Genomic DNA, 22513 nt, shown 5'->3' on the forward strand with positions numbered 1-22513 from the left:
GAAGGCTGAGCAGCCTCTGCTGCATTGGCCTCTCTTGTTGTCTGCAGTCCTGGCTTGGGGGCACTGCCAAAGCACTTTCACTATGAGCTGTTGTGCTCTGTTTCCTGGTACAGCAAAAGACAAAAGTCCAGGAGTGAAACCTGTACCTTTTCCTTGTCTACTTCTTAAACAGCAGATGATGTGCAGGCTTAGAACTGAGCCCAGGGACTTTCCTGACCTTTAACCTACTCTTGGGGCTTCTAGATGAAGTGACCAAGTGTGTTGTTAGAACAGGTCAGAGGGTACACAGTGCACCTTGTCCCAGACAACACTAACCAGAGGGTCATGCCAACATGTCACCCCATCACCCGCTACACCCATTCCCATGCTGACTACTAACTTCACTAAGGAAATAGTCATTCAGTCAACGGGGTATTCTTGTCTCAGATGCTATGAAGTTGCTGTTTCTTGGTTTTTCATTCTGTTGAGTAATAATAGAGAAACGTTTGATCATATATCTGCAAAGTATGGTTATTGAGTTCCAAGCACAGAACAAAAAGCCAAGTATTGAAGGAAAAAGGGAAGAAAACAAAAGAAGATGAAAACAATGAGAAAGAGAAATGTAGATTTAAATTTAAATTCTGACTATTTTGGAAGAGGAAAAAACACTGTCTGCTTTAGATTTTGTTCATTCTTGCTTCGATGGAGAAATCTTGTTTGGGTTATTCCTTTGTGTGAGGACTGGCAAAGTCTAGAACTGATGCAGTCTTTAGCCTTTTTGAGGCATTTAATGGCAGTCTGCCCTTAACTGGTTTGGCTTTAGGCACTGTGTTTGGGATACTCCCCCATCTCCCTTAAAAAAACACACACACAAAACAACAACAAACAACAACAACAACAACAACAACACACACACACACACACACACACACACACACACACACACAAAGCTGGGCTATTTTCCCCCCTAAAATGTTCTGGAATATTTCAAGTTGTATTTTGTTCATCACAAATTTAGGTATTTCGCCTTCCCATGCCTCTGTGGGCCCCTCTTTCTTTCTGTCTTGGCCTCCTCTACCACACTGTCTCTGAGTGGCTAACAAAAGCAGCATTTTGAAGAACCTCAACTGCCACCCACAAGCTCCAGTCTCAGAGAAGGCTCAGTGACAGTTTAAAGTGGAATAGCTCCAGGGAACAGAGTGGCTGGTGGAATTGTAAACACCTAGATTGAGTTAGGACACCTGGTTTCTAGGTCCCCGCCCCTTTTAAGGCCTTGACTAACTCGCCCGCTCTCTGAGTATTGGTTTCATCATGTTCACGAGGAGGAGTCACATGGGTGGGCACTCAGTTTTGATGACCTTGACTGTGTTCTAAGCCTTATTTGTTATTTTTCAAATAAATTTGAGGCTACCTTTCCACCAGGAAAATACTGAGTTTGATCTATACATGACCATGTTTTATTTTATATTTTCTTAACTTTCATATTTTGTTTATGTTTTACGTAAGTAATAAATGCACACAGAGAAACTTCAAACAGTACAGAAGAGGAAAAGGAAGATCTCCTCCTACCCCCAACGCCCAGCTTCCTCTCCAGAGTCACCACTATTGCTAGTTTTCCTGTGTCCTTCAAGAGATCTGCTGTATATGTACACAGATTTCCCTTTTCTAACTACAGATAGGTTGAACTCATGCAAATAGTTCTGCCCCTTGAATTTTCCCTCTCCGAACAATGTTTCTTAGAGATTGTTCCATGAAAGTGCCTGCAGAGCTCCCTCATTATCTGCAGTAGTGCACACACAACTCCTCTCATCGAGGCTCCCAGTCTCCCATTGTGGACAGGTTTTAGCCTTTTGCTGTTATAGACTGCACTGTAGTGAATATTCTCATACAGACTTGCTGGGTTTTGTATGTGCCACACTTTGAAAACCAAGTCATTGTCTAAGTTACGCTCTTTTTCAGTTTCTACAGTTAATAACTGAAGATGTCTAGTCTGAATGATCAAATCTGAATTAATTGAAAGAAGGCAGCATGCCCACCTTTCCTCTCTAGGATGGCTCTGTGTGGCTGGTGCTTTAGAACCAGCAAGGGTGTGGCTTTGGAAGAGCTGTCTCCAAGTCTTTCACCCCCAGATAAGGATGCAGACATCGATGAAGTGTGCCGAGCAGTGTCTGCGTGCTGTGTGGAGATGAGTGAGAGTCCACTGAGTAACTGGGGCAGGATTTTCTACACTGGCAGGAGTCTTCTCAGGCCCCCGAAGATAGTTCTGCTCCCATTTATTTGAAATATCAATAACTTACCAGAACTGAGTCATTTTTAAAAAACATTCAAAGTATCTGAGTTATAAAAATTAACAGTTAACCTCTGAACTACCAACAAAAACTTTTACAAGCCTCTTTTTCCTAACCTGATGTTTCTGATATTAGAAATATTCACTTTACACATTTCTCTTATAGACACAATTGTGCATTTGTTTTGTTAGTTATCTCAGAAAAATAGGAGCACCTTTTTTCAGGAGGTTCAGAAACAACTATCCCTGGAAATGATCACCATCCCTTGCCTTGAAAGAGGTCTAATGAACTGAACCCTTCCCGGTAGCTGGACATTGTCTTACTTGACAAAGTATTGAAGAACATGTTTTCCCTTGTGCACAGTCCCTGGACTTCTCCTCAGTCCTTTAAACAGAGACTGTAATTATGCTCTAGCAAGCTATGCAAATAAAACACTCAGTTATTTTGCCACCAGCCACGCCTCTTTTTCTTTTCCCAAGCTAAGAACATAAGAAATGCCCAGGTGCTTTCACTCCCTTATCACATCATTTTCCGAGCCTCCTGTGTGCTGGGATGGTGCCTGAGGGTGAGAGGTTTTTTTTTGTGGTGGGCTTGATTCTGGGAGAGAAAGCTGAACTCCGGACAGACTATTCCTGTCCCTGAAGTAGTTCATGATTGAGCAGAGAATTATCAATCTAGCTAAACCCTCCTTGAAACCTTCTGTTTGTAACCTGGACAATTTTTGATGACTTGCTGTCAAAGGCAACCGATGTTTAGAGGGTTGCTTGCAGTTTGAGCATTTGTTCCTGTTCTTCAGTCTAAGGTGAGGCAGAGGGCAGCCAAGGACAGTTGAAAGAACAGGTGGACTAGGTCTCAGGAGGCAACTTTGAAAATAGTTCTTGTGCCAACCAGAGCACATCCTTTCACCTCTCTGGGTTTCCTCTTCTCTGCCATAAATGAAGGGATGGGTTAGATCAGTGTTTTTCAACCTTTTTTGGGCAAAGGCACACTTGTTTCATGAAAAAAATCACGAGGCACACCACCATTAGAAAATGTTAAAAAATTTAACTCTGTGCCTATATTGACTATATATAAAGTAATTCTCTTGAATAGGAATCAAATAAACACAAAGAAAGTATTTTATAATTACTTTATTATGAAATATTAAGTAAACAAAATAGTGAAAAATTATAAAATTCTTGTCTTGTCTGCACCTACGGCACACCAGGCAACATCTCGCGGCACACTAGTGTGCCGCGGAACAGCGGTTGAAAAATGCTGGGTTAGATGATCTCCGAGGTTCCTTACAAAGCCTATCATTCTAGTGTTCCACAGCCACACATAAAACCCACCTCATTTCTTTCCACATTTTTTCCAACAGCCTATTAGTTCTTGTGAGGGCAGGAGCTATCTATTCCAACTACAAACCCATTGCCTGATACACAGTGGGGGTAGGGGTGGGGAACACAATCAAAATTTGAGTGTATCAATACATTTTTTTTTTTTTTTAAAGAATGGTTTAACGCCCTCTCCCCCCAGCTGAAGGAAGTTCCTGCCATGAAATTAATTGTTCCTTAAAGAAACAAATTCTCTCTGTGTGTGAAGTTGTTGTCTTTGGCCCTGACCTAGGAACAAATAGACTGAAAAGCATGGTTTTCATTATTATACTATATCACCCAGGCAGAAGTTAAGCAAATTTGACTGGTAAACTGTTTCGAAAAAACTAGCACCTTTCAAAATGCATTTTTTGTGAGAATGATATAATTTATTAAAGGATTTTTCAATTGTATTCTAAAGTGAAGTATGACATTCTAAAATTAAAAATGTTAGTAAATGCAGATAAACGGAAAATCCTTAAAAAACTTAAAGAACTTCTAATGCCTTTATCCAATCACAAGCGCGATTAAAATTTTTATGTAAATTTTTATCACTAATTTTTCTCTTTGCAAAAACTGAAATACTTTTCCTCAATCAGCTACTTGTTCCTGAGCTTAGCTCACACTTCTTTGGGGCACCCTTTTTTGACAAAGCACTTATGGGATCCTACCTGTGTACAGGTCTCTGACCCAGGCATTTTGTTTACATATGCAATACGTTCTCCTTCACCCTAGGTATTGCTGCATATCCAGCAAGCACATGCTCACAGCTTCTGCAGCTCTACCATTCACACACGGGTATTCTGAGGAAGTGCACCCACACCCAGGTGTCCTGGTGAAATGATTCCATATGTAGTGCTAACTAACCTTTGTAGAATTTACTTGTTACCACTATGTTCTGTGTAAGGCTTAAATGTATTCTAGACATAGGTAGAGCATGAAATAAGATTTTTTAAAATTTTCTTTTTCTTCAGATTATTACAGGTGTTCCTCTTTTTTCCCCCGTAACTCCCCTCCACCTGATTCCCCACCCCACCCCACCCCCATGCTCTTACCCTCCACTACTGTCTTCATCCATAGGTGTAAGACTTTTGTCCAATCTCTTCCCACACCCCTCACACCTCCTTCCCCCTGAGAATTGTTAGTCCATTCCCTTTCTATGTCCCTGATTCCATTATATTCACCAGTCCATTCTGTTCTTCAGACTTTTTATTCACTTGATGTTTAGATTCACTTGTTGGTAAAATTTGATGTCTTTTTGTTGTTCATAATTTTTATCTTTACCTTTCTCTTCTTCTTCCTCTTCTTAAAGAATATCTTTCAGCATTTTATGTAATCCTGGTTTGGTAGTGATTAACTCCTTTAGCTTTTTCTTGTCTGTGAAGCTCTTTGTCTGACTTTCAATTCTGAATGATAGCTTTGCTGGGTAGAACAATCTTGGTTGTAGGTTCTTGCTTTTCATCACTTTAAATATTTCTTGCTACTCCCTTCTGGCCTTCATAGTTTCTGTTGAGAAATCAGCTGACATTTGTATGTGTACTCCCTTGTAGGTAACTAACTGTTTTTCTCTTGCTGCTTTCAAGATTCTCTCTTGTCTTTTGCCCTTGGCATTTTAATTAAGATGTGGCTTGGTGTGGTTCTATTTGGATTCCTCTTGTTTGGGGTTCTGTGTGCTTCCTGAACTTGTAAGTCTATTTCTTTCACCAGGTAAGGAAAGTTTTCTGTCATTATTTCTTCTAATAGGTTTTCAATATTTTACTCTCTCTCTTCTTCTGGCACCCCAAAAATTCAGATGTTGGTATGCTTGAAGTTGTCCCAGAGGTTCCTTACACTATATTTATATTTTTGGATCCTTTTTTATTTTTTATTTTTCTGGTTGGGTATTTTTTGTTTCCTTGTATTTCAGATCTTTGGTTTGATTCTTGGGGTACATTAATCTACAGTTGAGTTTCTGTAAATTCTTTATTTCAGACATTGTATTCTTAATTTCTGACTGGTCCTTTTCCTTTTTTTTTTTTTTTTTTGCATTCTCATTAATGTCCTTGAAGGTCTCATTAGGTTTCTCAGCAGTTTTTAGAAGATTCTTGAGTAACAAACATTGTAATGGTTTCCTTTTGATAAGGTATTGTGGACCCTTGTCATTAATCTCCTATGTTCCTTCCACAGTGATGAGTCACCAGCACCAGCAGCAAATGGCATCCAGTACCCTGAGCCAGCAGAACCACCCTACTCAGAACCCAACAGCAGGGCTCCTGAGTATGCCCAATGCACTGACCACTCAGCAACAGCAGCAGCAGAAACTCCGGCTTCAGAGGATCCAGATGGAGAGAGAGAGGATTCGAATGCGTCAAGAGGAGCTCATGAGGCAGGTATGGTCTTCCAAGGTGCCTGGTGGTGCTTTGTGGCATTTGTTGCCAAAGCTGTTGGCTAGGTAGCTGCTAGCCATTAGGGTAAATCTTCCTCTAGAAGCATTAGAGGCCCAATGTCTTGCTCCAGACCTCTCAAATAGAATGAATTTCTTGCCGAAACCGGTTTGGCTCAATGGATAGAGCATCGGCTTGGGGACTGAAAGGTCCCGGGTTCGATTTCGGTCAAGGGCATGTACCTTGGTTGCGGGCATATCCCCAGTAGGGGGTGTGCAAGAGGCAGCTGATCGATGACTCTCTCTCGTCGATGTTTCTAACTCTCTATCTCCCTCCCTTCCTCTCTGTACAAAATCAATAAAATATATTTTAAAAAAATAAAAAAATTAAAAAAAAGAAAAAAAAATGAATGAATTTCTTGTCCCAGCCTCTGCCTGCACTATCTGCAGAGCCACTCGAGAGCAGGACTAGCTACACTAACATGGCTGCCTTCTGCTTCTGCTAGCTTTAGAAGGAGAGAAGGAATATGTTCCAATTATCTATTTTTGTGTAACATGTTATCCTAAATTTAATGACTACTAACAGTAGCCATTTTATGATATTACACACATCTTGGGTCTAGAATTTAGGCAGGGCTTCAGCTGGACTTCTCTTTTGCTCTATGTGATGTTGACTGAGGTCACTGAGTGGTGTTCAGCTAGTGGGCAGGCTAGTCTGGAGGGTCCCAGATGGCATCACTCAAATGTGTGGCACCACAATCAGGATTGCTGGAAGTGTGCTTAGCTAGGAGTAAAGCCTGGAGCATCTCTAAGGCATCCCTAATAGGGCTATCTCAGAGTAATGGCACATATTACATAGCAGCTTGGGTCTCCCCAAGAGAATGTTCTAAAAAACAGGAAATAGAACTGGCCAGTGTCTTAAGGCCCTGACTCTGGAACTCAGAGTCACGTCTGCCATGTTCTCTTGGTCAAAGCAGTCACGGATTAGAGCAGGTAGCAGAGGTTGTTCTGTGGAGGAATGACAAAGAATCTGCAACCATATTTGATCTGCTGTGGAACATGACAGAGAGGGAAGATTGAGGGAGAATGAGCAAGGAAAATGGTTTGCTTGTGGACTCTAGTAGAGTGGTCTACAAAGCTGCCTGGGCATTGATCATTCATTTATTTATTTGATCAGTCAACAGACTGCTCCTGTGTATTCTCTCTAGGTCAGGCTCAGGGCTGTATCTCAAAAACTGAATAAGAAGAATTCCTGAAGGAACCCTTGTTTCCCCTTTTTCTGTGGCTTGGCTTATGCAAGAGCAGAAGTCTTCCTTCCGAGCTGCTAAACTAATGCAGCACATGTTTTCTGGTCTCATAAATTTTGCTGGCTACATTTTGGGGAGGAAAGCTTCATTTATTGTTCTAATTCTTCAGACTTTGCTTTATGACTCCCAAAAAGCCAGATATATGAGTAGCTTCCTTTCACTGGCTTTTAAGGAACTAAGAGGTTCTAACTGGTTTAGAGAGCTTTCTTGCAGGGAACTGGGGGCATTAGGGTAAACACTATTTTCTCTTTTAGTGACAGCTGATACTTAAAAAATATGCATAATGTATTTCTCATCAAATAAATTGTAATATATAAAGTATCCATGCTGCATATGGTTTTAAAAAACTTGGTAAATTAAAATAATTCCTTAGAGCCTTTGAAAATGAGGGAAATGAATACAAATTGTGCTTTTTGTTCATTTGAATTATTCCATTGAACTGTGTAACTATAGTTGTGCCTTTACTCTGAGGATTTGTGTCTGAATTCATAGTTATTTCAGGTAACAGTTATTTATTTTGTTTTGATATAAACAGTATCATGTTTCTCAGCAGGAAAATAATTACATTATTTTCTGTCTTTGGATAAGAATTCCATTTGGAATAATTTTTCTATTTAATAATGTAGAGTAAATGAAACAATATTATTTTAGGAACATTTGTAAGTTTTGTTAGTTTTATATTTAAATGAGCTTAATGGAGTGTTTTCCCTTAGGCAGAGCCGCCATATCAAAGGCTTGTTTCTCAGTTTTCGCCTCTTTCTTTGCTTCTCTTTCTCTTGCCCCACCTCCTTCTTTCCCACAGAAAGTATTTCTGAAAAGGGGTGGGGAAAAGTGCCCTAAATTGTTTCCTCTATTCCAGCCCTAAGTGTCTTTGAGCCAGAATGTACTATTGATGGTTCCTATTACAGAAATGCCAACCAAGTTCCTTAAATGCTGGTCCCCAGAGGCTGTGGCATTTGGTGCATTTTGCTGCCTCATAGCGCGCATTCCATTGTGTGGGACAGGGAAGGAGAGCTGTCTGGATTTGCACAGAGGCTCACACAGTTCAGCCTAGACTGTGCGCGCGTGCGTGTGTATGGGTGTGTGTGTGTGTGTGTGTGTGTGTTTAGGAGGAGGAAAGGAGATGGAGTGGATAGTTGATGTCTCATTACTTTTATTATGGAATATAGAAAAAATGGTCTGAAGAGTTTATTTAAAGCCATATAGTAGTTGGTATTGGAGTGGTCTATGATAGTTTTCTGGGGCATTTGTGAAGATGCCTGATGGTTCAGGAGTGGATTATGTCTATCATCTTGGGTGGTTTTTCTACTTTTTTTGGGGGGGGGGTGGGGGGGAGAGGGGGTTTCTGCTTCACTATTTGCACTTAAGCCAGGGCAGAAGGCAGGGATGGGTTGGCAATAAAAGTGATATTTGGCTCAGCTGTTAGCTACCTTCCAGCATCTAGTAGAAATGTGGACTTTCCTCTCTTCACTGTGTCCCACTCTCATGTCCTTGGCATTAACAACTGCCTGTATATCCTTGGCTCACTAGGGAGTTAGTAACTTCTGCTCTCCCCATGCCTGCAGGATGGCCCTGGTTATACAGCCCATCTTCACTAGGTCCTTGTCCTATAAGCAGGCCTTTACTGCATGCAGTTCTCTTAAGGGAAGCTTTCTCTGTATTAGGAAGGAAGTTTAGCAAATTTAATAAGTACATGGATTTATTCCCCAATTTCTGGGAAATCATCGCACTCCTATATATTTTTATTATTCTTAAATATATGATAGATGTGAAAGCGCTTTATAAATTACTAGAGGCCCAGTGCATGAAATTTATGCATGGGGTGGTGGTGGTGGTATACCTCATCCCAGCCTGCACCCTTTCCAGTCTGGGACCCCTCAAGCCTTTGAGGGATGTCTAACTGCCCATTTAGGCCCTGGGATCGGGCTTAAACGGGCAGTCGGACATCCCTCTCACAACCCAGGACTGCTGGCTCCCAACTGCTTGCCTGACTGCCTTCCTGATTGCCCCTAACTGTTTCTGCCTACCAGCCTGATCATCCCTTAACCACTCCCCTGCCAGCCTGATTGATGCCTAACTGCTCCCCTGCTAGCCTGGTTGCCCCCAACTTCCCTCCTCTGAAGGTCTCATCGCCCCCAACTGCCCTTTCCTGCTGGCCTGATAACCCACAACTAACCTCCCTTTCAGGCATGATCACTCCCAACTGCTGTCCCCTGTAGGCCATCTTGTGGTGGCCCTCTTGTGTCCACATGGGGACAGCCATCTTGTGTGTTTGGATGACAGTCAATTGGCATATTACTCTTTTATTAGATAGGATGTGCTATATAAATATTGTTTCTTCTTATCTTCTTCTTTCTTCCTCTTCTTGCTTCTTCCTTCCATGCCATTCAACCTCTAGGTATAGAGTCTGATGATATTGTGCCATGGAGAAAACCACTCCTCAGTCCTCATTGCACAATCTAATGTACACCTCCCAATTCCAAGTGCTCGGATGTTAACTCATAGTCACTGAAATCATGTCAGGATATTAACAAAGTGGATTTGAGGAAAATTTGACTTCAGATCTAAAGTGAACCTCCATTATTACATAATAGAAAAATATTTTTCCTTCCTTTTTTCATCAATCGTTTATTCAACCAACATTTATATAGTGGAAAATAATAAATGGGACATGGCTGCCCTCAGGTAAGATGTATTTTAGTAGAGGAAACAAGATGATTAAATCTAATCATTGGCCAGAGCAGTGGATTCAAACTCCTCTCTACTTTATAGAGTTCAGGTGGCTCCCATCTTTGAGTCTTATTACTGGAGCAGAGACCAGACACTGGCAAGCACATAGGTTTATGAACATGAGGGCAGAATGCTTCCTTATTTTCTTCAGTAGCCCATCAGGCCAAGTTATTGAACAGCTACAGAATTCGGATCAAAGAGCCAGGGAGGATTACTATCTCCCCCAGCTAGGAACCTTCTGAAATGAGACAGTTTCATTAAAAATGGCTTGCTTCTACAATTAAACATTGGCTGCTATAGCAACAGAGTTGAAATACTTATATCTGATAATTGGTGAATTATCTCGGAATGTGTTAGGTGCTCTGAGTGGAGGGGTGTCACCAGCACCAAGGTGGGGATCCCAGGACACTACTTTTTTTTAAGAAAGTAGATCTTTCCCTGCTTTCAACAGTCATCTATCACAGACATTGTGCAGAGTGAACTTTTATGAAAGACCTTCTCCACTGGTCTTGATAATGAGAGTTTGATTTTTGCTAAATTTCCCAAAAGGCTATGAAGCAGTTCTGGGCCTATCAGAGAAATGGCAACTTTAGAAAAGAGAGCAATTTCAGTTAAAATTGTACTTATTGGTATCTCATATTTTTAGAATAAAAACTAGAATTAAGTTTGTGGATTTTTTATTTTCATTTTTTTATTAAGTAAAAAATTAAAGTCTTAACTTTTTTTTCAAATAAATCTTTATTCATATTATTACAAATGTTCCTCATTCACCCCCCCCTCCATTGCTCCCCTCCACCAGGTTCCCACCCCACCCTCTGCCCTTTCCCCACCCCGCATTGTCCTCATAGGTGCACAGTTTATGTTCAGTCTCTTCCCACACCCCCTTCTCCCCTTTTCCCTGAGAATTGTCAGTTCACTCCCCTTCCATTCTATTACCGTATTTTCCGGCGTATAAGACGACTTTTGAAACGAAAAAAAAAAAAAAATCAACCAAAAATCGGGGGCAAAAGACCAAAATTGCACAAAAATTACCTGCAGATCTTGACAGCAAAGTACCTTAAGTCTTTTCTTTGAAGTGGGGGGTAGTCTTATACAGCAAATATAGGCCTAAACCTATGTTTTAACTGTAAAATTAGGGGGTCGTCTTATAATATACAGTATATTCAACAGTTAATATTGTTCATCAGATTTTTTTTGAATTCCCTTGGTTTTTAGATTCACTTGTTGATAGTTACATATTTGTTGTTCATAGTTTTTATCTTTATTTACTTTCTCTTCCTAAAGACCCCCCTTCAGCAATTCATATAATTCTGGTTTGGGATTGATGAACTCCTTTGGTTTTTTTTTTTTTAATTAGTGAAGCTCTTTATCTGGCCTTCGATTCTGAGTGATAGCTTTGCTGGGTAGATTATTTTTGGCTGTAGGTTCTTACTATTCATCACCTTGAATATTTCTTGCCATTCCTGTCTGGCCTGCATGGTTTCTGTTGAGAAATCAGCTGACAATCATATAGGTGCTTCTTTATAGGTAACTACCTGCTTAGCTCTTGCTGCTTTTAATATTCTCTCTTTGTCTTTTGCTCTTGGAATTTTAATTATTTGTCTTGGTGTGGTCTTCTTTGGATTCCTTTTGTTTGGAGTTCTGTGCGCTTCCTGGACTTGTAAGTCTAATTTTTTCACCAGGTGGGGGAAGTTTTCTGTCACTATTTCTTTCAGTATGTTTCGATATCTTGCTCTCTCTCATCTTCTGGGACCCCCATAATTCTGATGTTGGTTCGCTTGAAGTTGTCCCAGAGGTTTCTTACATTATCTTCAACTTTCTGGATTCTCTTGTCTTCTTGCTTCTGCGAAGGTGTGTCTTCTGGCTCTTTATGTTCCAAATCTTTGACTTGATTCTTGCAATCTTCTATTCTGTTTTTAGGACTCTATGTAATATTTTTTATTTCAGACAATGTATTCTTTTTTTTTTATTAATATATTTTATTGATTTTGTACAGAGAGGAAGGGAGAGAGAGATAGAGAGCTAGAAACATCGATGAGGGAGAGTCATCGATCAGCTGCCTCTTGCACACCCCCTACTGGGGATATGCCCGCAACCAAGGTACATGCTCTTGACTGGAATCGAACCCGAGTCCCTCAGTCCCCAAGCTGACGCTCTATCCATTGAGCCAAACTGGTCTCAGCGTATTCTTTATTTCTTGTTGATCCCTTATTATTTCTTGTTAATCCCTTATTAATTCTTGTTGATCCCTTTTCATCTCCTCATAGGTCTTATCGACCTTTTCTAGAAAATTCTTGAAAAACCTTATAAGCGTGGTTTTGAACTCTATATTCAGTCTCTTCTTTTCCTCCATTTCTTTTGTTTGTGATCTATTTTCTTGTCTCAGCATTTTCACAGCTTCCCTGAGTTGGTAGGGTGGCTTTGTGTGCTAAGGTGTCCTATATGGTTCAGTGAGTCAGCCTCCCAGTTACCTGAGATGGACAGTCTTGGTGCAGCCCTTTGTGGGCTGTGTGTGCAGTCTTGTTGTTAAGCCTTGCTTGTTGTTGGTATCACTGGGAAGCGTTGATCTCCAAGCCAATTGGCTATGAGGATCAGAAGTGTCTCAACTAGGAGGGTTTCTGTATTCCGCTTGAATTGGCGGAGTCTTGGGGTGGCACAGACAAACTTTGTTGAATCCTGCAAAATTGGTTGCAGGTGCATGCATCTCTTTGGTATAGGCACAGACAAGCTTTAGATTCCTGTCTGTCACTCCCTAGGAGAGTCCCATTCACTGTGAATGAGAAAGCTAGCCACTGGAAGGGCTTCTTTGCTCTGCTTGGATGGGGCGGAGTCTTGGGTGCTGCAGACAAGCTTTATTCAGCCCCTCCCTATGAGGATCTGGATCTGGTTTCTGAGTCCTGCAGTAATGGCCGCTGGCTTCACACACCCCCGAGAGATCTCTGCCCACTGCCTGACAGTCTGGCCTCTCCCTGTCTGGGGCCGTCTATCAGTGCAATAGGGTCGTTCTGTCGCCCCCCCTCTCCCCCCCAACAAGAAAGCAAGCCATGTATTAGTTGTCCGCCCTCTCCTCTCCGCGCACAGGGAGTAAGCAGGCAGCGAACTTGGCCCGCCCTCTCCGTGCTCTGCAAGCAAGCCAGCAGCGAAGTCGGGCGGCCACCTTTTCGTGTGCACAGTTCTCCGCACCTTCACAGTTCCTGAGGTTCAGCGCGCCTTCTTTCTCCTTCCCAGATGGTAGAGCCTCCTCTTAGCCAGCCATCTGGCACTTCAGGGTGATGTTTCCTCTGTTTTTCAGTTCTAAATTCAAATTTGTTGTGGAAGGCTGCATTCGGGTGTCTACCCTATGCCACCATCTTGGTTTTTTTCTCTCTCTAAAGTCTTAACTTTTAAAAATATAATTGATGTTTTGTTTTTTCCTAATTGAGTCAAAAGAAATCATTTTGCTAAGTGGAAGAAGTCCGACCCCAAAAAGCTACATACTACATAATTCCATTTGTATGACAATCTGGAAAAGGCAAACAATAGGGACAGAGAACGGATGAGTAGTTGCCAGGGTTAGGGGTGAGGGAGGAGGGCCCAACTACAAAGGAACAGCACTAGGGAATTTTTTTGGGGGGGAGGGTAATGGCACAGTGTTACATCTTAGTTTTAGTGGCTGTTTCACAATAGTATGTATTTATCAAACCTAAGAACTGTATGAAAATAAAATCATAGCAAGCATAAAACACATTCATTATTAAAAAAATGTTTAAAATACTCAAAAACAAGGAAGGACATAATCACTCATGCTCTTACGTAGAAAGATGTGATTTCTTTCTAGTTTTTGTATGGATCTGTGTGTGTACTTTGTTATTTAAAACACAGTTAATAGCATATTACATAACTATTTTGTATTGGGCAGTCACTAATATATTGGGCAGTCACTTTATATTCTGATCATGAAAATTGTGCTGTGACTTTGGTTGTGTCTATTCTAAGCTGCCTGGAATCCTTTCTACAGCAGGGTTAAATGTATATTTTAAGATAACATGAGCCACACCTGCCTATAATGCCTATAGAACATTCTGTTGTTACAGCTTAAAATTCAACACAGTATTCACTTTGCATTATATAAAAGACATGTTTGCAACTTTGCCTAATGAAATGGAAAATTTTAGTAACTGCCAAGAAATTGAGAAACAGGCTTCTCAGTCTCTATTTTCCCATCTAAAAGAACAATTCTTTTATATGGAAACAGACTCAGGCCTTTATCTGAGGAGAGTGTGTCTTTTCATGTGTATTATTCATTTAAACGTGAAGCCAGGGATATGCTTGGGGCTTCTGTCTCCAATATTTTAATCTTCCTGTCAGTCCCCTGAGCCCCTTCTCAGGGTCTGTGTTGTTGAGAAACTGGTATTGTTCTCAAGCAAGCTCAACACTGAGTTTACCTCCACCATTTCCTTGATTGGGGTTCAGTGGACAGAAGAATGCAGCTCAGTCAAACAAAAATGCTGACTAAGGCTGGCCTCTGGTTGCCAGGGCAACAAGGAGGAGGAGGACAGAGGGTTTGGGCAGGAGGCTGTGGAATTTTTTTTGGCAGGTCTCAGAAATTTCTCTTGGGTTTGAACACCACTACCGGGTTCTGCTGGCCAGCTGGCGGGCTTCTCACAGCCATTCCTGACCAAGGGTGCTGGGAGGGACACGCCCGGCTGTGCGCAGCTCTGGTCTAGGGGGAAGGTTCTAAGTTCTGTGTTTTGTCATGTGAATAATAGCTATTTAGAGAGGTTAAAAAAGTGTCATATCATAGCAGGTCATGAAGCATATGTGGTGGCTATTTCATAAATTCTTTCCTTTAGAAAAAGAGCTAAAATTTAACTTTTCAAAAAACATTTTATATAATTACATTTCAGAGTTGATTGTGATTCCACCAACCTTTAAATCCCTCTAGAACAGCCTGGCTCTCTAAATTCATTCACTCATTGTTCAACATGCTCTGGACTCTGAATGCAAAGTGGTGAGCAGATAGACTTGGGTCCTTTCCTCACAGAGCTCTTCTAACTTCCATCAAGTGTTTTGTTTGCCCACAGGTACCAGAAATAATACATTGTCTAAAATCTTATGTTGTTGAAAAATAATATCAATTCAAGTCTTTTTAAAAGGACCCTTTAGGAAATGTTATAAGTCGAACACATTTTTAAATGGAGGTTCACCAAGTTTGCACAAAGGGAAAAGCAGCCTCTGATTGCTGGTCTTAACGAGATCACCAAAGTATGAAGAACTATTCCATTTCAAGGTCCATTCATCTATTTTTTAAAGTGAAGCGAGTGTCATGGAAGTTATGCTGTGATTATAATATCTAAATTATAATGTGTTCCTTAATGTGATTCTGAGAAACAACAGAGATTATAGAATATCACAACATTGTTATCCTAGAGGCCCAGCGCATGAAATTCATGCATGGGAGTGGGGGTGTCCCTCAGCTCAGCCTGCACCCTCTCCATTCTGGGACTCTTGGAGGGATGTCCCAGTAGGATCGGGCCTAAACGGGCAGTCAGACATCCCTTTCACCATCCAGGACTGCAGGCTCCCAACTGCTCACTTTCCTGCCTTCCTGATTGTCCCTAATCTCTTCTGCCTGCCAGCCTGATCACCCCAAACCACTCCCATGCCAACCTTATTGATGTCTATCTGTTCCCTTGCAAGCCTGTTTGCCCCTGTCTGCCCTCTCCTGCAGGCCTGGTCACCCCTAACTGCCCTCCCCTGCAGGTCTGGTCCCCCTTCAACTGCTTTTCCCTGTTGGCCTAAGTCCCCCCACAACTGCCCTTCCCTGCAGGCCTTGTCAACCCCAACTTTCCTCCTCTGCCAGCCTGGTCACCTTTAACTGCCCTCCCCTGCTGGCTTAATCTCCCCCAACTTCCCTCCCTTGCAGGCCTGGTCCCTCCCAACTGCCCTCCCCTGCTGGCCATCTTGTGGTAGCCATCTTGTGTCCACATGGGGCAGGATCTTTGACCACATGGGGGTAGCCACCTTGTGAGTTGGAGTGATGGTCTTTCTGCATATTACTTTTTTATTAGATAGGATAGAGGCCTGGTGCATGGGTGGGGCCAGCTGGTTTGCCCTGAAGGGTGTCCCAGATCAGGGTGGGAATTCCCTTGGGGTATGTGGTGGCCTGGGTGTGGGGCCTGTGGTGGTTTTCAGGCCAGCCACGCCCTCCGGTGACCCAAGTGGAGACCCTGGTATCTGGGATTTATTTATCTTCTACAATTGAAACTTTGTAGCCTAGAGCAGAGCCTAGCCTTCTGCGTGCTCCCTGGTGTCAGCCATTTCTGTTAGGATTTATTTATCTTCTATTATTGAAACTTTTAAAGCCTGGAGAGGAGGCCTAGGCCAGCCAGGGCTACAGAAGCTTGGCTTCCTCCTTTACCGAGGGCAACCCTAGCCTCCTGCTCTCTCCAGCTCCATGGTTGCCACCATTTTTGTTGGGAATTATCTTCTATCATTGAAACTTTGTAGCATTGAGTGGAGGCCTAGGCTGGCAAGGGCAGGCAGAAAGCTTGGCTTCCTCCATTGCCAGGGAACCCAAGCCTCCCTCCTGCTCTTTGTGGCTACAGCCATCTTGGTTGGATTTATTTGCATATTTGCTCCTGATTGGCTGGTGGGTGTAGCGGAGGCAAGTCAATTTGCATATTACTCTTTTATTATATATGATATGTCCTGAATTAAAGGAGCAGCAAACAGGCCGTGGATAATAATATAGACTCTAATTGTTTTCTTGAAAGGGCTAGAGTTCCCCTTGTTCTTTCATAGCAGCAGTTCTGGCAACTGAGTGTGTGATGAAGTGTTTCAAGAAGAGAGGCTCTCAAAAATGTGACAGTGGGTTTTTAGAACCCTTTGGCACAGGCGTTTTTCTATGAAGAAGATGAATAATTCCGCATTCTGCCTCTAAAGCCTCAGCCTTTGGGCAGAGAGAGGCACTGCTCTGTACAGGAATAACTGGGTTTTTTTTTGTTTGTTTGTTTTTGTTTTATATATATTTTATTGATTTTTAACAGAGAGATAGAGAGCTAGAAACGTCGATGAGAGAGAAACATCGACCAGCTGCCTCTTGCACACCCCCTACCGGGGATGTGCCCGCAACCAAGGTACATGCTCTTGACCGGAATCGAACCTGGGACCTTTCAGTGCGCAGACTGATGCTCTACCACTGAGCTAAACCGGCTTCGGCTGGAATAACTGTTTTAATGTTAAGATTTCAAAAGGTCTTTATTTTTTCATTAGTTTCTAGTCACCCCACCCTTTATAATGAAAACAATCCAAATTTTCTATTTTTCTGGAATCCCTGGAAACGCACACTTACATCAAGCAGGACACCCTTGGAAAAGGTTATTCTCATTCGTTTCTCTTTGAAGTATATTCCAGGGAGGCAGGCAGCAGCCATGTGGAGGCTGCCCTCAGCCCAGGACTAGCCACAGAGGCTCTCACTTATTGTGGACTTGCTTGCTTTGCTGTTGATTTATTCCGAGGGCGAGATGCAGGCCCTGGGGAGTTGGAGGGGAGGAGGTCAGGGGTTTGCTTCCTTCTACTGACAAATAAGTGTTTTCATACCTTTACCCTCTAGCTTTTTTATACACCACCCTCTCCCACAGGTGCTAGGAGAGGTGTGTTTTTTGTTTTTTTTAAAATGTATTTTTATTGATTTTAGAGAGGAAGGGAGAGGAAGAGAGAGATAGAAACATCAATGATGAGAGGGAATCATCAATCAGCTGACTTCTGCATCTACTGGGGATTGAGCCTGCCACCTGGGCATGTGCCCTCATCCCAAATCGAACCCGGGACCTTTCAGTTTGAAGGCCGATGCTCTATCTACTGAGCCAAATGGAGAAGGTGTTTTTAAATCTATATATCATTATTCATTTCAGGGAGCTAGATGGATGACCACAGACTCAACCAAAAGCTCCGAGAGAGTCTCAAAGCCTTCACTTGGCAGCAGTCTTTCCACTCCAGCCTGGGTCTAGAGACAAAGTAAAGTTGTGGTGGAGGAAGGGAGGAGTGGATTACCAGGAGCAGCTTTCCAGATCTTTCTGAAACTGGCCTTTAAAATCTGAAAGTATAACCTTGCTTGATGTGTTGTGTTTTCCCAGGACACTAGCTCCACCCATATATACATTGAAAAGGAACTTAGAACCATGCAGTTCAGTCACTTTCCCAATTCAGGACAGTTAACTGTGTTCAAGAGTAAATAGATTGTTTCATTAAACCCCTCTCTAAACTGTCTGAGGGGGGGGGGGGGGGTCAGTATTTCCATGTCAGAGCTGGGAAAACAGGCCCAGAGCAATGAAATACCCTGTTCCAGTCTCACTGCCAGTAGGTAAAAGGGCCAAAAATTTGAGGTCTGCCAACCTCAGCCCTCGGCTTTACTCTGTCTGCTACACTCTTGGTGTGGTGGCCATGAGAACAGACTCTGGAGCCAGATCTTGGGAAAGTTGCTTAATTCTCAATGCCTCAGTTTCCTCATCTGCAATTTGGAGACAGTTGGATAGGCATGAGGATGAAATGAAATAGTATGTTAAAGTGCTCAGAACAGTGCTTCACACGTTGGGAGCCATTTGCAGGTATTAGCTAGTATTCCTGCCTCTAAAAACATTTACTACTATGGGTTATTCATTCTGTTGACTGCCCTACAGTGCCAGGTTCTTTATAAATATGCTTTTAAATTTTTATAACATCCCAGAAAAATGAGTCAGATGAACAAACTATTAAGAAAGGTTAAGAATTTAGTCCCAGATGTAATAGCTGGGGAGTAGCTGAGCTGGGACTTGAACTCCAATCTTTTTTATGTGAGGACACTTTTTCCCTGTGCCAAGCTCAGGACATGTCTAATAACACAGCCTTTTACAACTGCTTGAGAATTGCAGTGGCCAGTACCCAGAGAATGGAAAACAGCTAGTTCCACCCCAGAACAAACTACTAATTATGAAGTCCTACTAATCATATTGGTCTCAACTTTGGGTAGAAGGTATCTTCCTGCTCTCATGTAATGTTTCCTTGATAGTTTGAGAGCCAAAGCATGTTCCTCTGGTTATATAGCATCCTACTTCTTCATAGGACATTTTATCTACACCCCTCCCATCTTATTTTTCCTTTCTGGTCAGTCTTTGTAAGGACCTCAGCAAAGTGCAGAACAGAGAACTAGATACAGGCTTGATAAGGTGGGCAGGTTGAAATGCCCAGAGGAACAGTGCTGACCTGCTACTTGAGATAGAAGCGGGGTTTGGACCAAGGAGATATCAGGGACATGGACTTCACCAGGGTTGGCTCTTATTTCATCCCAGTGCATGAAATTTGTGCATGGGGTGGGGAGGAGGGGAAGGGTCCTTCAGTCCAGTCTGCACCCTCTCCAATCGGACATCCCTCTCATAATCTGGAACAGCTGGCTGCTAACCACTCACCTTCCTGCCTGCCTGATTGCCCCTAACTGCTTCTGCCTGTAACTACTCCCCTGCTGGCCTGATTGCCCCCAACTACCCTCCCCTGCTTAGGAGCCTGATGAGAAGTGTTTTGGAAGACATGAGGTTTCAGACCCCTGCTGTTTGTTTAGGAGTTCAGGGCTGGGAGAAAGGGAAGGTAGCTTGCTGTGGTTATGGTAGTCAGGGAAGGCATCCTGGAAAGATGGTGTAATGGAACCTCTAAGGCAGTGGTCACCAACCGGTGGTCCATGGACCACTGGTGGTCAGTGAGGTCTAAAAGGTTGGCGACTGCTGCCCTAAGGGTGGGTGAGATTTGACTAGATGAAGAGAGACCCAAAGTCCTGAGGAGTCTAGACAACTGAAGATTTGCTTGGGAGAACAGGGTGGGTGGGGTGGAGGGGATACTGGGAAGGGGTCTGTGAATAGATCTGTTGAACTAGAGTGGAAGTGGGAAATGAGAGACAGACCAGGGGGCTTGGATGTGCCTCCAGCTTAGTATTTCTTCTGCCTCAACTAGATGGAGCTGGTAACGGAGCACAGGGTTGGTTATGGCAACTGTACTGCCAGTTTTCTGACTTGGAGGCCTAAGTCATGTCCTAGACCAGCTTTGGCCAGCTGTCTCCCTATTTTCATATCAATTTACATAGTCCAGTGCCCCCATCTTCTATCTTTGCTTCAGCTCTTTTAGTTCCAACAGTCTCAATTGACTGCTGCTTCTTGGTCAATGTTTGCCTCTTGGTTCTGCCTAGGCAGGGCTGTGGGTAGAAGCATATTGAATCTAGGGTTGAATTTTACACCTAAACTTAGTTTTTTTTTTTTTAAATCTTCCCTTGTTTGGGTGGAGATGTGTTAGTGAGGTTAGCCCTTTAATTTAAAAACTAGGATTTCGTGCTGCTTTTTTTTCTCCTTCCATTCATAGCAGAAGTAGAAAAATACTGTCATTCAAAAAAAAAGGCAATACTTTTAGAATTCTAAATACAGAACTATTATATTATGAAATATAATTAAATGAAATGAAAATTCTCACCATTCTCCATTTATATTAAAAACTAATTTAACGCTGGCCAGTGTGGCTCAGTTGGAGCATTGTACCATATACTGAAAGGTACTCGATAAATATTTGCTCAGTGAATAAGTGAAGAACATGTAGATGGGTTTCCAGTAGGGGCCAGCATGATCTTCAGGTTGGCTGAAGTGTGGAATAATCTTGGAGAAAGTGTTGCCCCTTATAATAACTTTCCAACTCAGACTAGCCTAATTTATATTTCAAAGTTGTGGCCTGGACATGTAGCTCAGTTGGTAGGAGTGTCGTGCCATTCACCAAAAGGTTTCGGATTTGCTTCCTGGTCAGGTTCAGTCAGTTGCGGGGTGTTTGGGGTGGCAATAGATCCATGTTTCTCTTTCACATTGACATTTCTTTCTCCTGCCCCTCCTCTTTCTCAAATCAATAAAAGCATATCTTTTATTGATTATAATATAAAAATAAAGGAATATAAAAATAAAGTTAGTATTCAAATGCACTTAACACCCTTTCTGTATTCTCTCACTTGTTAATCATTTGAAGATGGAAAATGATCCTGTGAGTCCCCTACATGCAGAACATAGCCTTGCACTTATAATGACCTGAGAGTCAAGTCTTTCAAGAAGAGAAACAGAGCTGCTGAAGAATGGAACTTTGGTTATCTTTAATTTAAAATAGAGGAAACAGATGTGAAATGGCACAGTGAACCTTTTTCCCCATTATAGTATAGATTCTTCAGCTTTGATTATTATACACTAGAGCAGCGTTTTTCGACCGCTGTTCCGCGGCACACTGAAGATGTGCCGCGAGATGTTGCCTGGTGTGCCGTAGGTGCAGACAAGACAAGAATTTTATAATTTTTCACTATTTTGTTTACTTAATATTTCATAATAAAGTAATTATAAAATACTTTCTTTGTGTTTATTTGATTCCTATTCAAGAGAATTACTTTATATATAGTCAATATAGGCACAGAGTTAAATTTTTTAACATTTTCTAATGGTGGTGTGCCTCGTGATTTTTTTCATGAAACAAGTGTGCCTTTGCCCAAAAAAGGTTGAAAAACACTGCACTAGAGGCCCGGTGCACAGATCATGCATGGGTGGGTTCCCTATGCCTGGCTGGAGATCAGGGCCGATTGGGGATGCCTTGACCAGTCCCAATGGGGCTGGGGGAAGGGACGAGGTGGAGTGGGGGGTTCTGGAGGTTGGCTTGTTGTGGGAGGTTGGCTGTGGGAGCACAGTGACCCCCTTGTGGTCAGTATGCATTATAGTGACTGGTCGACTGGTCATTTTGGTCACTTAGGCTTCTTGAATTTTATTTACATACTAGAGGCCCAGTGCATGAAATTTGTGCACTGGTAGAGGTCCCTAGTGGCTGCTTTCCTTCCCCCATGTCCTCTCTACCCCTGCCAGCCTACCCCCTGGTCGAACTTCCAGAACTTAGGTTGAGGGGACAATTTGCATACTACGATTTTATTATTTAGGATTTAGCCACACACAGGCATTAAAAAAAAAAAAAAAAAAAAAAAAAAAGTTCTATATTATAATTATGTGAAATATGCCAGGAGTAATTGAAATGAAGAGGAAAGCTTATACCTGGTATTTTTTTCCTCATAATGTAAACATTTTGATATTATAACATTAGAGATGATAAATAATTCATATGCTTTATGTGTCTAATATGGATTTTTTTATTCCATGAAACTCCCAAAATGATTCTTATGTTTATATTCAGACTACCTAAAATTACAAACTCAAATAGTATTCTGAAAACATGATTGATAGACCTAGCTGGTTTGGCTCAATAGATAGAGCATTGGCATGTGGACTGAAGGGTCCCTGGTTCTATTCGGTCAAGGGTATATGCCCAGATTGCGGGCTTGACCCCCAGTAGGGGGCATGCAAGAGGCAACCAATCAATGATTCTCTGTCATCATTGATGTTTCTATGTTTCTCCCCCTCTCACTTCCTCTCTGAAATCAATAAAAATACATTAAAAATAATAAAAGGGCATCAGTTCGGGGGT

General features: G+C 42.1%; 1 protein-coding gene across 2 annotated transcripts in view; it reads left to right on the plus strand.

Annotated features, from left to right (window-relative positions):
* WWTR1 (WW domain containing transcription regulator 1) overlaps positions 1-22513 on the plus strand; it is a 159083-nt gene that overhangs the window by 124600 nt on the left and 11970 nt on the right. For both annotated transcript variants that reach the window (XM_084875960.1, XM_084875959.1), the window contains exon 4: positions 5789-5991. In XM_084875960.1, the coding sequence (XP_084732086.1) occupies positions 5789-5991 (203 nt within the window). The remainder of the gene's footprint in view (positions 1-5788; positions 5992-22513) is intronic.

The sequence above is a fragment of the Pipistrellus hanaki genome, assembly GCF_964339955.1.
Source record: "Pipistrellus hanaki genome assembly, chromosome: 2".
Lineage (NCBI taxonomy): Eukaryota > Metazoa > Chordata > Mammalia > Chiroptera > Vespertilionidae > Pipistrellus > Pipistrellus hanaki.